This window comes from Erinaceus europaeus, chromosome 10 (genome assembly GCF_950295315.1).
Source record: "Erinaceus europaeus chromosome 10, mEriEur2.1, whole genome shotgun sequence".
Lineage (NCBI taxonomy): Eukaryota > Metazoa > Chordata > Mammalia > Eulipotyphla > Erinaceidae > Erinaceus > Erinaceus europaeus.
The window spans coordinates 2,824,373-2,837,769 of NC_080171.1; the positions used below are offsets into that span (position 1 = coordinate 2,824,373).

Sequence of the window (13,397 nt, forward strand, 5' to 3'; positions counted from 1 at the left end):
AGAATACAGTGTTAAGCAGGGGGGATTAAACCAATGAAACAGAAGGGGTCTTAGAAGCAGAATTTAGAAGCAGACCAACACCCACCTGTGGTGGGAAAGGTTCATAAGTGGTGAAGCAGGGCTGCAGGTGTCGTGTCTATCTCCTCCTCTCTCAATTACGCTGTCTCTATCCAATAATAAAATTAAATTTAAAATAAAACCAGCACCAAGGAGTCAGGTGGTAGTGAAGTGGGTTAAGCGCAGGTGGCGCAAAGCGCAAAGACCAGCGTAAGGATCTCAGTTCAAGCCCCGGCTCCCCACCTGCAGGGGAGTCACTTCACAGGCAGTGAAGTAGGTCTGCAGGTGTCTGTCTTTCTCTCCCCCTCTCTGTCTTCCCCTCCTCTCTCCATTTCTCTCTGTCCTATCCAACAACGACGACATCAATAACAACAACAATAATAACTGCAACAACAAGAAAACCAACCAGGGCAACAACAGGGAAAATAAATATTTTTTAAAAGTCACTGATTTAAAAAAAAAAAAAAAACAGCACCGCATGGGAGGTATCACTGCACTGTCATCTCTCTCTCTCTCTCTTCATGTTTCTTCAGCAGAGTGAAAAATTGGCCCCAGAGAGATGGAAATGTCTGTATGCACCAGGCTCCAGTGCCCCCCCCCCCCACACACACACACAAGCAATACCTTCTTATCCACAGAGTGGAAGTTTATCTCTTATACAAGACTAGAAAACAAATGCAAGCCAGAAGAGGAATCATTACCTTGACTCCATCAAATCGAAAGGTTTGGGGCCAATGGAACGTTACTTTAAAAATCAAATTGGTTTCCAAGTGAGAGAACAAGACAGCAATATCTGGAACCCACAGTGAATTTATATCTTGTATAAACACGCCGTCCAATGAATAAAACTGAAATCTATGTTATGAAAGCAAAGAATGCATATACATAGTGGTGTGTGTGTGTGTTTCAAATAAAAGGAAATACAGGTGGTTTTCAGATGACCATGGAGAGATGTTTAACCCAGTTACTATGTAGAGAAATACGAAATTATGAGAATGTCTGATACAATTAATTGATACAGTGAAAAGTATGGAAAAAGATTTCCTCAGGCACTGCTGAAGAGACTGGAAATGTTGCTGTGAGGCCCAATACTCAGATCATCGCATTCAGAATTGACAGTGAGACCCAGGGGTCAGGTGGTGGCGCAGTGCACTGAGTGCAGACATTTCTGTGCACAAGGACGCTGGTTCAAGTCTCTGGCCCCCATCTGCACACTCCATGAGTGCTGAAGTAGTCCTGTGGATGTCTGTCTGTCTGCCTCCCTCTGTCTATCTTCTCCACCCCTCTCAATTTCTTTCTGTCCCAGCAAGTAATAAAAAGGGAGGAGGAGAGAATGGCTACTGGGAATGGTGGATTCATCTCTGTGCAGGCACCAAGCCCCAGCCAGACCTCTGGTGGCAATTATAAAACAGTAACAACAAGTAGTGTTATCATAAATATGACCTAGGATTTTCAAAAACATTCTTACACATAGAAGCATCTTATCAGGATGTTTCTCTCTTCTTGGGAGACAGTTGGCGGCAATTTCAGTGTCCAGGCCTGGGAGGATCTATAAGAAAGCGTGACTGTCGGCACACTGCAGGCCCGACATATGCACATCACAGAGTGTCTGTTGCTCAGGACCAGCGATCAGTCTTTCATTGTCACAGATGGAGAGGTTGCCCAAGGAGAATCACCACCAGTCTCGAGTTATTTCAGTGTCATTTACACATGAGTAGAACCATATGTCAAGTGGTGGAGGTGATGTATCCTAGCTGTACGGAAGACTCGATCCCAGCACCACCGTAAGCCAGAGCTGACCAGTGCCCAGCACACACGCAGTCACCGCCACGTACTTTACAAGAGCTCACGTGCTGAGCAAAGTCGAGCACCATCCATAGTAGGTTAGGTTAGATGGGACCCTCAGCAGTAGAGACTGGTGCCCACTCTGGTGCCTCCAGACCCCACACCTGGTTGTGGACTGTGTGACAAGGTGGCACTGTTGGTGTAATGAGATATGTTGTGCCTGGGCCTGAACTTTTAGATCCCGGTTGGGCTGAAGGCACTTTTGGAAGTTGTGTTTATTTATTTTGCCTCCAGGGTTATTGCTGGGGCTCAGTGCCTGCACCATGAGTCCACTGCTCCTGGAGGCCATTTCTGCCCCCCCCCTTTTGTTGCCTTTGTTGTTGTAGCCTTGTTGTGGTTATTGTTGTTGATGTCATTCACTGTTGGATAGGACAGAGAGAAATGCAGAGAGGAGGGGAAGACGGGGAGAAAAAGACACCTGCAGACCTGCAAAGCAACTCCCCTGCAGGTGGGGAGCCGGGGGCTCAAACTGGGATCCTTATGCTGGTCCTTGCTCTTTGCACCACGTGCACTTAACCTGCCTAACCTGCTGTGCTACCGCCCAGCCCCTGGAAGTTATCTTTATAAAGTGATCATGCACAAGTTTCAGGTTGAAGGGGACCTGCCCTGTGACCCTGCAGTTCCTCTCCTGGGGATAGATCCTAAGGAACCCAACACACCCCACCAAAAAGACCTGTGTGCACCTGTGTTCATAGCAGCACAATTCGTAATAGCCAAAACCTGGAAGCAACCCAGGTGCCCAGCAGGAGATGAGTGGCTGAGCAAGTTGTGGTCTAGATACACAATGGAATACTACTCAGCTATTAAAAATGGTGACTTCACCTTCTTCACCTCATCTTGGATGGAGCTTGGAGGAATCATGTGAGGTGAGATCCGCAGAAACAGAAGGATGAATATGGGATAATCCCACTCACAGAAGTTGAAAAATAAGAACAAAAGGGGAACACTAAGCAGAACTTGGACTGGAGTTGATGTACTGCATCAAAGTAAAGGCCTCTGGGGTGGGGGTGGGGGGTCAGGTCCTGCAACAGGATGGCAGAAGAGGACCTAGTGGAGGTTGTATTGTTATGTGGGAAACCGAAAACTGCCTCTCTCTCTCTCTCTCTCTCTCTCTCTCTCTCCTCTCCTCTCTTTCCTCTCTCATCTCCCCCTCCTTTCTCAATTTCTGGCTGTTCTATCCAATAAAATAGGGAGAAAAAGGGGGGGAGGAAATGACCACCAGAAGCAGTGAGTTCATAGTACTTGCACCAAGGACCAGCAAAAACTATTGTATTTTACTGTTGACTGTAAACCATTCATAAAGACATTAACAAATAAAGACATTAACAAAAACGTGTGAGGTTGGTGTTTTGAGGACTATACAGAATACTACAGTCTAGTGGGATCTGCCCCCTGGCCAGGCAGAGTCCCATGCTCCGTGAGGAACTGACCAAGAAAAGAAACTTAGCCCCACTCCCATGCTTCCTGGTACCAGCTGTTACGAATGTCTCCTTTTGATTTATTATAGTAAAACACTGCTTTGCTATGATACATGTATCAGGATGTTAATTTTAAAAGACCTTCCTGTTTTTCAGAAGGATACACGCAGAATGCACTAGACTGAGTACCCAAGGTGGGGAGAAGGAACTGGCAGATGGGGGGTTAGGAAAGAATAGGAGGTGGACAGGGCGCTCTCCAGCTGCCTCCCCCGGCTGCTCAGCCCAGCTGCTGCTGCTTTCCTGGGAACATGATCAGGCTGCTTCTGGAACTCTGGGGAAAACAAAAAGGTTAGCAGCTGCCTTCATGGACCGATCAAACAGGAAGAAGTGGCTGTCTTTCCGTCTCCTGCTTCCCAGCCTCCTCTAATGTCTCTTTTGAGCTGAACCTAAGCAACCGGAAGAGAAATGTGGCTTGCGGAGTCCTCACCCCATCCCAGCGCTGACCCTTAGGAGGCTGGGTTGCAGCTGAGATACTTGTGTTCAAATGCTGGCAAGTGGTTCCAAGTTTATTCTAAATAGTCAGGTCACTTACAGGCAGAAGGCTTTAGAATATCACTCTGGTTATAGCCTGCTGCCGGCCTCAGGGGTAGGTTGAAATTCAGTTCTGGCAGTACCAACTCAGGGTTAGCACAGATTTCACAATGTAAAGAATGTGGTTCAACAGGCGGGCAGATGGTAGCACACCTGGTTGAGCACTCACATTGCAGTGCACAAGGACCCAGGTTCAAGCCCCTGGTCCCCACCTGCAGGGGGAAGCTTCATGAGTGGTGAAGCAGGGCTGTAGGTGTCTCTCTCTCTCCCTCTTTCATCTCCCCCTCTCAATTTCTGGCTATTCTGTCCAACAAAATAGGAATAAAATGACCACCAGAAGCAGTAGGTTCATAGTACTTGCACCAAACCTCAGCAGAAAAATAAAAAAGGGGCCAGGTGGTGGCGCACCTGGCTGAGTCCACATGTTATGATCTGCAAAGACTCAGGTTCGAGCCTCCGTCCCCACCTCCAGGGAAAAACTTTGCGAGTGGTGAAGCAGTGTTGTAGGTGTCTCTCTGTCTCTCTGCCTTTCTGTCACCCCCCTTGCCTCTAGATTTCTGGCTGCCTCTGTCCAACAAATAAAGATAATAATAATAATAGTAATAATAAATGCCTGCTGTGTCATGCACATAAGCCAGATTTGAATCTTAGCTTCAGGACTTTGCTAACCCCCCCCCCCATTTCTTTTGTCTTTTGTTCCTTTTTGGTACAGATGGAGAGAAACGGAGAGAAAGATATCTGCAGCATAGCTGCACTGCTAAAGCTTCCCAGCTACAGGCAAGAATCCAGGACTTGAACCCAGGTCCTGGTGCATAGTCCTGGGTATGCCACAGCCTGGCCCTCCTCCAGACACACTTCTTTGTCTGTGCTTTCTTGTTCCATCTGAAAAAGTTCATAAAGCTACCATGACAATAATTTTTTTTTTTTTTAGTGAGATATGGAAATGCCCTGCAGCTTCCTAGAAAATAGAAGTTCAGTGGCCCTGGAGGTGGCACAGTGGATAAAGCACTGGACTCTCAAGCATGAGGTCCTGAGTTCAATCCCCAGCAGCACATATACCAGAGTGATGTCTGGTTCCTTCTCTCTCCTCCTCTCTTTCTCATTAATAAATAAATAAAATCTATAAAAGGTAAGATGGGGGTCAGTGGTGCACCAAGTTAAGTGCACATAGTGCAAAGCACAGGGATCCCGGTTCGAGCTACTGGCTCCCCACCTGCAGGGGGGTCGCTTCACAAGCAGTGAAGCAGGTCTGCAGGTGTCTTATCTTTCTCTCCTCTTTCTGTCTTCCCTTCTCTCTCGATTTCTCTCTGTCCTATCCAACAACAACAATGGCAGCAGCAACAATAACAACAACAGCAACAATGGAGAAAAGATGGCAGCCAGGAGCAGTGGATTCATGGTGTAGGCACCGAGCCTCAGCAATAACTCTGGAGTCAAAAAAATAAATAAAATGAAATAAAACACCATAGCATTCTTTAAAAAAAATAGAATTTCAGAGAAATGGGAAAACCATATGTAAATGAATAAACTATCAAATGTATAAGTATATTGTTAATTTTTTCTCCTACAACATGTGTATTACATTAAAATTGTGATTTTTTCCCCCCAAACTCCTGTAGAACACTGATCAGCCGTGGATTATATAGCGTCACTCCTCAGTGTTTTTGCCTGCAAAGTGAGGAAAGGCCCCCAGTACACCCCATTAATGGGGAATCTGGGTTCAAAGGTGTAAGCCCTGTGTCCTCTTTTTGAAGAGGGGAATTAAGCTTAAAATGAACCCCTTTTCTGAGACCCTAGACATTTCTGGATATGTGTGATTAAAAAAAAAAAAAAAGGTCAATGTATTTTTTAAAATTGTCATTGGAAAAGTTGCTACTGGGGGTGACCAGGTGGTGGTACACCTGGTTGAGTGCTCACATCACAGAGCTCAAGGACCCGAGTTCAAGCCCCCAGTCCCCACCTGCAGGGGGAGAGCTTCACAAGAGGTGAAGCAGAGCAGCCGGTGTCTCTCTGTCTCTGTCCCTCTCTATCTCCCCTCCCCGCTCAATTTCTTTCTGTCTCTGCCTCTCTCTATCTCCCCTCCCCGCTCAGTTTCTGTCTCTGTCCCGTGACAATCAGAGCTATCAGGAAGAAGAGTTTCTGTGGGGCTTTCTAATCAGTCTTCCTTCTCACTTCCCAGGTTACCCTTTCCCCACCGCGCCGCCTGTGGACCCGTTTGCCAGAATCAAGGTGGATGACTGCGGAAGGACGAAGGGCTGCTTTAGGTTGGTGGGTCTGCAAGTCGGTCACTCGGGAGGGAACGTTGGCGTGTTTGTGCAGACAGTGCTCAGACCACATGCTCCTCCCCAGACCCCAAGGCTTCTGCCCCTACATCAAACATCACGAGCCTCAGCAGAGACAGAGACGTGCTCCATTTTGTGTGTGTGTGTGTTTCTGTCCTTCCATCAAACATCACGAGCCTCAGCAGAGACAGAGACGTGTTCCATTTTGGATGTGTTTGTGTGTGTGTGTGTTTCTGCCCCTGCATCAAACATCACGAGCCTCAGCAGAGACAGAGACGTGCTCCATTTTGGATGTGTTTGTGTGTGTGTGTGTGTTTCTGCCCCTGCATCAAACATCACGAGCCTCAGCAGAGACAGAGACGTGCTCCCTTTTGGATGTGTGTGTGTGTGTGTGTGTGTGTGTGTGTGTGTGTGTGTTTCTGCCCCTGCATCAAACATCACGAGCCTCAGCAGAGACAGAGACGTGCTCCATTTTGGATGTGTGTGTGTTCGCAGGTTCTAGCATGCCGCTCCACACTGGGACATTTGTCGGTGGTTCTCTATTTGTGCTTAAATGGCATTGGCCCAGGTGTTTTCTATTTTATCTTATTTTGTTTTGTTTATAAAAAGAAAACACTGACAAAACCATAGGATAAGAGGGGGTACAACTCCACACAATTCCCACCACCAGAACTCTGTATCCCATCCCCTCCCCTGGTAGCTTTCCTATTCTTTATCCCTCTGGGAGTATGGACCCAGGGTCAGTGTGGAAGATGGGGTGATAGTCCTAATCATGACCACAGAATGTGAGCTCGGATCTACAGGGAAGCAGAGGTCACATAGGCTCCTAAGCTGACTCTGGGCTGACTCCGGTGTCTTCTAAGCAGCTGGCTGTATGAAGAATCCCGTGGTATAGAACATTCCAGGGTCTGGTCAGCAGAAGTGGCTGTGCCAGGCAGTGATAAGCATGTCTGATAGCCGACTCCTTTTCCCGTGAACAGCCATGACTTGCCAGTGTCTTTGAGTCACTAGGCTTTGGCCATTCTAACTAGCTTCTTACCTAGGTGTGGTGAGTCCATACTTGTTGCCTTGATTGTTTCGTTTCGTTTTGTTTTGGCCACCAGAACTTTGGGCTTGTCGGATGCCTTTGCTTTCAGCTGACTTTTCCTTTCTCCTGATGACAGATAGAAACAGAGGAAGAGGCTGGACGGTGACGCACCGGGCACTGTATACAAGGACCCGGGTTCAAGCCCCTGGTTCCCACTTGGCAGAGGGAAAGCTTCATGAGTGGTGAAGCAGGGTTGCGAGTGTCACTCTGTCTCTGTCTCTGTCTGTCTCCTCCTCTCTCAATTCTTCTCAGTCTCTGTCCAATAAAAAAAAGAAAAGAAAGGAAGGAAGGAAGGAAGGAAGGAAGGAAGGAAGGAAGGAAGAAGGGGAGGTAGGGAGAAACACTCCTATCACTAGTGAAGCTTCCCCTATGCAGGTTCACCCGTTTGATACAGGAAGGTCAAATGCAGATCTCTGTGCATCTGCAAAGTGTGCACTCTGCTGGCTGAGCTGTCTCCTGACCTCTGACACATTTCTCAACAGTATTCTTTCAAGTCACAACAGGCTGGAGCTAAAAAAAAAAAGAAAAAAAAAATAGGGAGTCGGGTGGTAGCAATGGGTTAAGTGCAGGTGGCACAAAGCACAAGGACAGGCGTAAGGATGCTGGTTTTAGTCCCCGGCTCCCCACCTGCAGGGGAGTTGCTTCACAGGTGGTAAAGCAGGTCTTCAGGTGTCTGTCTTTCTCTCCCCCTCTTTGTCTTTCACTTCTCTCTCTATTTCTCTCTGTCCTGTCCAACAACGATGACATCAATAACAATAATAACTACAACAATAAAAAAAATAAGGGCAACAAAAGGGAATAAATAGGTAGGTTCCCGCCCAGTTGTATCTGCTTTGTTGGAAGAGACCCCTTCTCTTTGAAATCTTTATTTCCTGGCCCTTAGGGGGAAAAATATCTTAACAACTACTGCCTTGAGAGGTGTTGCTGTTTTTGCTGGAGCTTCATTGCTCAAGATCAACTTTTTCAGCTAGACAAATAGTGAGACAGAGAGAAAGAGGGAAAGAAAGAGAGGGAGAGAGAGAGAGAGAGACCACAGTGCTGAAGCTTCCCTCTAGTGCCTCAACACGGATCACACACATGACAAAGCAGACACCTTCCCAGGTGAGCTATCTTGCTTGTTGTCTGTAATGCCCACCACCAACACCAACACCAATACCACCAACACCATCACCACCAACAACAACACCAGCATCACCACCAACATCACCACCACTACCACCACCACCAACAACAACAGCACCACCAAAAACAACACCACCACTGCCACCACCACCAGCATCACCACCATCACCAAACACCAAAAATAACCACAACAACAACAGCATCACCACCTCAAAGTCTAAGGAGAAAAAAAAAAAAGCTGAATATAGGGGCTTCGAATTATATTTGATATAGAAGTATTTCTAAGGGATAGAGTATATGTAATAATTCTGTTTTTCTTTTTTCTTTTTAAACCAGAAGTACTGTTCAGCTCTGGCTTGTGGTGTGTTCTAGGAATCGAACCTGGGAGCACAGAGCCTCAGGCCTGAGGTTCATCTGCATAATAGTTGTGCTCTCTCCCTAACCCTTCCAATAATACTATTTCTGAAGAAGATGACCAATAACCTGTTGGTCTGGTGGCAGGAGGCATGTTTTGGGGAACAAAAGAAACCTTGGTGCCCTGAGGGTGTCAGGTGACTTGTTTTCTGGTCTGTCCACTCCTCTAGCTTCTCCTGGCTCTCTGGCTCTTTTAACCCTAGTTTCACATGTCAGGAACTTAACATACTTTCCTTGCTGGCTAGGACATCCGCTGGCATGTAGACAGGTCTCTGGCCTGAGTTAGCACTTAGCACCAGTGTCCGACTCCTTCATTCTCCTCCCATCTGAGCTTGGATGTTCCCACCCATTGCTACAATTCTCTGATATTCTGACAGCTGTGTGACAGTGTTCCTCAAATTAAAGTTAGCCATTTTTTAAGGGTTCCAGATGTCTGCCGTAAAAAAAAAAAAAAAAATGTGGGGCCGGGTGGTGGCACACCTGGTTAAGTGCATGTATTACCATGTACAAGGACCCAGTTTCAAGCCCCTGGTCCCCACCTGCTGGGGAAAGCTTCATGAGTGGTGAGACAAGGATGCAAGTGTCTCTCTTTTTCTCTCCTCTGTGTCCCCCTCCTTTTCAATCTCTCTCTGTTCTATCAAATAAAAATAGAGCTAAAAAAATTTAAAAGTAATTAAAATGTTTTCCTTTCAGTGTTGGTCAATGAATGAATCTACATTCACATATCAGATTTTTTAGATAACACACCTTATTTTTTAGATAACACACCTCTGCGCTTTAGTGTCAATTTGTAGTTGTATTAGCACCGAGTAGCCCGAGAGTAAAAAGGCAGATCAGAAGATCCATGCTGCAGAGACTAAGGGTGGCGCTCAAACGCATGCTCCCTCTGTCGGAAGGCCTTGGGTTCAGTCCTCAACACCCTGAAAAGCTAAAGTAGATAAGGGTGGGGAAGATAGCATAATGGCTATGCAAGACTTTCATGCCTGAGGCTCCTAGGTCCCAGGTTCAATCCTCAGCACCACCATAAGCCTGAGCTGAGCAGTGCTCTGGTAAAAAAAAAAAAAAAAAAAGTAGCCCTGGTCAGTAACTACCACACGGGACATTCATTCGTTGTCGTTCATATGTTCTTTCTCTCCTGCCTTCCTGCCTTCCATTCCAGTTGGTACCAGGGTTATCACTGGGGCTTGGTGCCTGCACAGTGAATCCACTGCTCCTAGAAGCCTTCTTTTTTTTTTTTCTTTTCTTTATTTATTCCCTTTTGTTGCCCTCTTTGTTTTATTGTTGTAGTTATTATTGTTGTCGTCACTGTTGGATAGGACAGAGAGAAATGGAGAGAGGAGGGGAAGACAGAGAGGGGAAGAGAAAGACAGACACCTGCAGACCTGCTTCACTGCCTGTGAAGCGACTCCCCTGCAGGTGGGGAGCCGGGGGCTCGAACCAGGATCCTTACGCCGGTCCTTGTGCTTTGCGCCACCTGCGCTTAACCCGCTGCGCTACACTGCACTACCCGACTCCTGCAGCCTTCTTTCTTTCTCTCCTCCCCCCCTCTTTCTCTCCTTTCTTTTTATTTGATAGGACAAAGAGAACCTTAGAGAAGATGGGAAAATAGAGGAGAGAAGAGAGACATTTGGTTCGCTGCTCGTGAAGCTCCCCTCCTGCAGGTGGGGACCAGGGTCCTTGTTCCCTAACAGTGCACTCAAGCAGGTGTGCCCCTGCCTGGGCCGTGTGCTTTAGATGAATGGTTTGGTGTCCTTTGGCTGTGATTGTGAGAAAGCAAATACAGCCTCTCCTCTCTGGCCATTTGACCCCCCCCCCCCCCCTTTCCTTGTCCCTTGCACCTGGGTTGTCATTTTGGATTGAGAGAAGCTTCTTATAGTCTGGGACTATCTCAGTTTCTCCCCCCAACTCTATTCCTGGTTGGACTAAACTCATTAATAGGATGAGATTATCCTTTTAGGTGTGTGTGTTGGGGGGGGGTAGGTAGCATAGTGGTTTTACAAAGAGACTCTCCTTTTTTTTTTTTTTTAACCAGATCACTTGTCAGCTCAGGCTTATGGTGGTGCGGGGATTAAACCTGGGACTTTGGAGCCTCAGGCATGAGAGTCTGTTTGCATAACCATTATGCTGTCTACCCACCACCCATAAAGAGACTCTCCTGCCTGAGGCTCTGAAGTCTCAGGTTCAATCCCCTGCAGCCCCATAAATCAGAGTTGAGTTGTGCTCTGGTAAACACACACACACACTAAAGTCCTACTGAACTGAACCACTCCTCACAGTGCAGATGCAGCACAGGCGCTTGAGCAGAGATGGCTCTCGGTGAAGGCACGGGGTCTGGGGTCCGGCACACTACCGTGGAAGCAGCGGGCTGGGGAGGCGGCCTGGTGGTAGAGCGCATGCCTGCACATGTGCGTGCTGTGGATCCCATGAGAAAGAAAAAGATAAATACAGACTATCTGGGGTTGTCCTGGGCTTATTTATAAAATTATGTTGAACTCATGAAGTTTTGTTACATTAGATGCATGAAACATAGTAAAAATTGGCATGCATTTAAAGTGACAATATCAGGTCGGGGAGAGAGAGTTCTGGTCCTGGAACATGATGGCAGAGGAGGACCTAGTGGGAGTTGAATTTTTATGTGGAAAACTGGGAAATGTTATGCATGTACAAACTATTGTATTTACTGTCTACTGTAAACCATTAATCCCCCAATAAAGAATTTTTTTTAAAAAAAGAAAAAAATTAAAAAATAAATAAAAAATAAAGTGACAATATCAATTTAAATTGATAAAAGTTGATTTAAAAAACGGAATTTTCGGGAGTCGGGCAGTAGTGCAGTGGGTTAAGCACATGTGGTGCAAAGCTAAAGGATCTGCTTAAGGATCCTGGTTCGAGCCCCCAGCTCCCCACCTGCAGGGGAGTCGCTTCACAGGCAGTGAAGCAGGTCTGCAGGTGTCTGTCTTTCTCTCTCCCTCTCTATCTTCCCCTCCTCTCTCCATTTCTCTCTGTCCTAGCCAACTACAACAACATCATTAATAGCAATAATAACTACAACAATAAAACAACAAGGGCAACAAAAGGGAAAATAAATACTTAAAAAAAGTTTTAAAAATGGAATTTTCTTCCTCTAGAATAGACTAAAAAATAATTCAGGTTATGGAACGGTGGATGTTATAGGCGGTGGATGGCGTCATGTCCAAGCTCCCTCATAACTGGGCGCAGCTGTGCCCAAGCAGAAACCTCCTTTACCCAGCGCCGCCGCCGAGCCCCCGGGCGGAAGATGATTTCTCAGCGCAGAGCAGACCGACAGTCGGTGAAACCTGTTTGGATGTACCCTGTAGGTACGGCAAGCCGGGCTGCGACGCAGACACCTGTGACTACTTCCTCAGCTACCGGATAATAGGGGCCGACGTGGAGTTTGAGCTGAGCGCAGACACTGACGGCTGGGTGGCTGTTGGGTTCTCTTCGGACAAGAAGATGGTGAGTCGCAAAGCCTGATGAAGTTGAGGTTTCTCTGTGGCTGGCTGGGATGCTTCATACCTTAAGACTGGGAGCGCCGTGCTTTTCAGCGACGTATTATTCCTTTTCTTGTTATCGTTGCTTGTTTGGCCTCTAGGGCAATGAATCTCAGTGATTCCCTGACTCCTGATCGATCCTGCCTCACTCTCTCTTTCCTTCTTTCTTTCTTTTTTTGCCAGCAGGGTTACCACTGAGCTTAGTGCCAGCACAATCAATCCACTCCTTCCAGGTGACCATTTTTCACTTTCTTCGTCAAAAAATATATATGTATACAATAGGGGGAAGAGAGAGGAAAAGACGCTTGGAGCCCTGCTTCACCACTCATGAAGCTTCCCCCCTGCAGGTGGGGACCGGGGGCTCGAACATGAGTCCCCTTGCATGGTAACTTCTGTGTTTTACCCATTGTTCCACTGCCCAGCCCCTGTTTCTTGTTTTTAATAGAGGGTAAGAGACAGAGAAACAGAGAGAACAAGAGAGAAGGAGAGACAGCACAGCACCACTTGTGAAGCTTCTGCTGTGCCAGTGCCCCCAACGTGGTGCTCGAGAGCTTGAGCACAGACCCTCCCACATGGTGGGACGCCTGCTCTCCCAGCCCCTCCCGGGCCCTTCGGTGTGAGAAGCTAATTGCTGACATCCGACTGTCTTTTCACAAGGGGCAGAGCAGATCAGCTGGTGAAAGCAGAGCAATCGTCTTCCTAATTATGGTTTTTTGATAACATGTTTGAAACAGTCTGTTGGGGCCGGGCGGTAGTGCAGTGGGTTAAGCTCACATGGCGCAAAGCGCAAGGATCCCAGTTCGAGCCCCCAGCTCCCCACCTGCGGGGGAAGAGGCGTTGCTTCACATTTGGTGAAGCAGGTCTGCAGGTATCTATCTTTCTCTCCCCCTCTCTGTCTTCCCCTCCTCTCTCCATTTCTCTCTGTCCTATCCAACAACAACAACAGTAATGATAAATAACAAGGGCAACAAAAGAGGAAAAAAATAAGCCTCCAGGAGCAGTGGATTTGTAATGCAGGCAGTGAGCACAGCGATAACCCTGGAGGCAAAAAAAAAAAAAGTGAAACCAT

General features: G+C 47.1%; 2 protein-coding genes across 3 annotated transcripts in view; one reads left to right on the plus strand and one right to left on the minus strand.

Annotated features, from left to right (window-relative positions):
* ABITRAM (actin binding transcription modulator) overlaps positions 1-13,397 on the minus strand; it is a 378,866-nt gene that overhangs the window by 170,848 nt on the left and 194,621 nt on the right. The window lies entirely within an intron of this gene.
* Positions 1-13,397, plus strand: part of FRRS1L (ferric chelate reductase 1 like) — a 47,086-nt gene that overhangs the window by 9,816 nt on the left and 23,873 nt on the right. For both annotated transcript variants that reach the window (XM_060199052.1, XM_007516178.3), the window contains exons 2-3: positions 6,091-6,175; positions 12,155-12,293. In XM_060199052.1, coding sequence (XP_060055035.1) covers positions 6,091-6,175; positions 12,155-12,293 — 224 coding nt within the window. The remainder of the gene's footprint in view (positions 1-6,090; positions 6,176-12,154; positions 12,294-13,397) is intronic.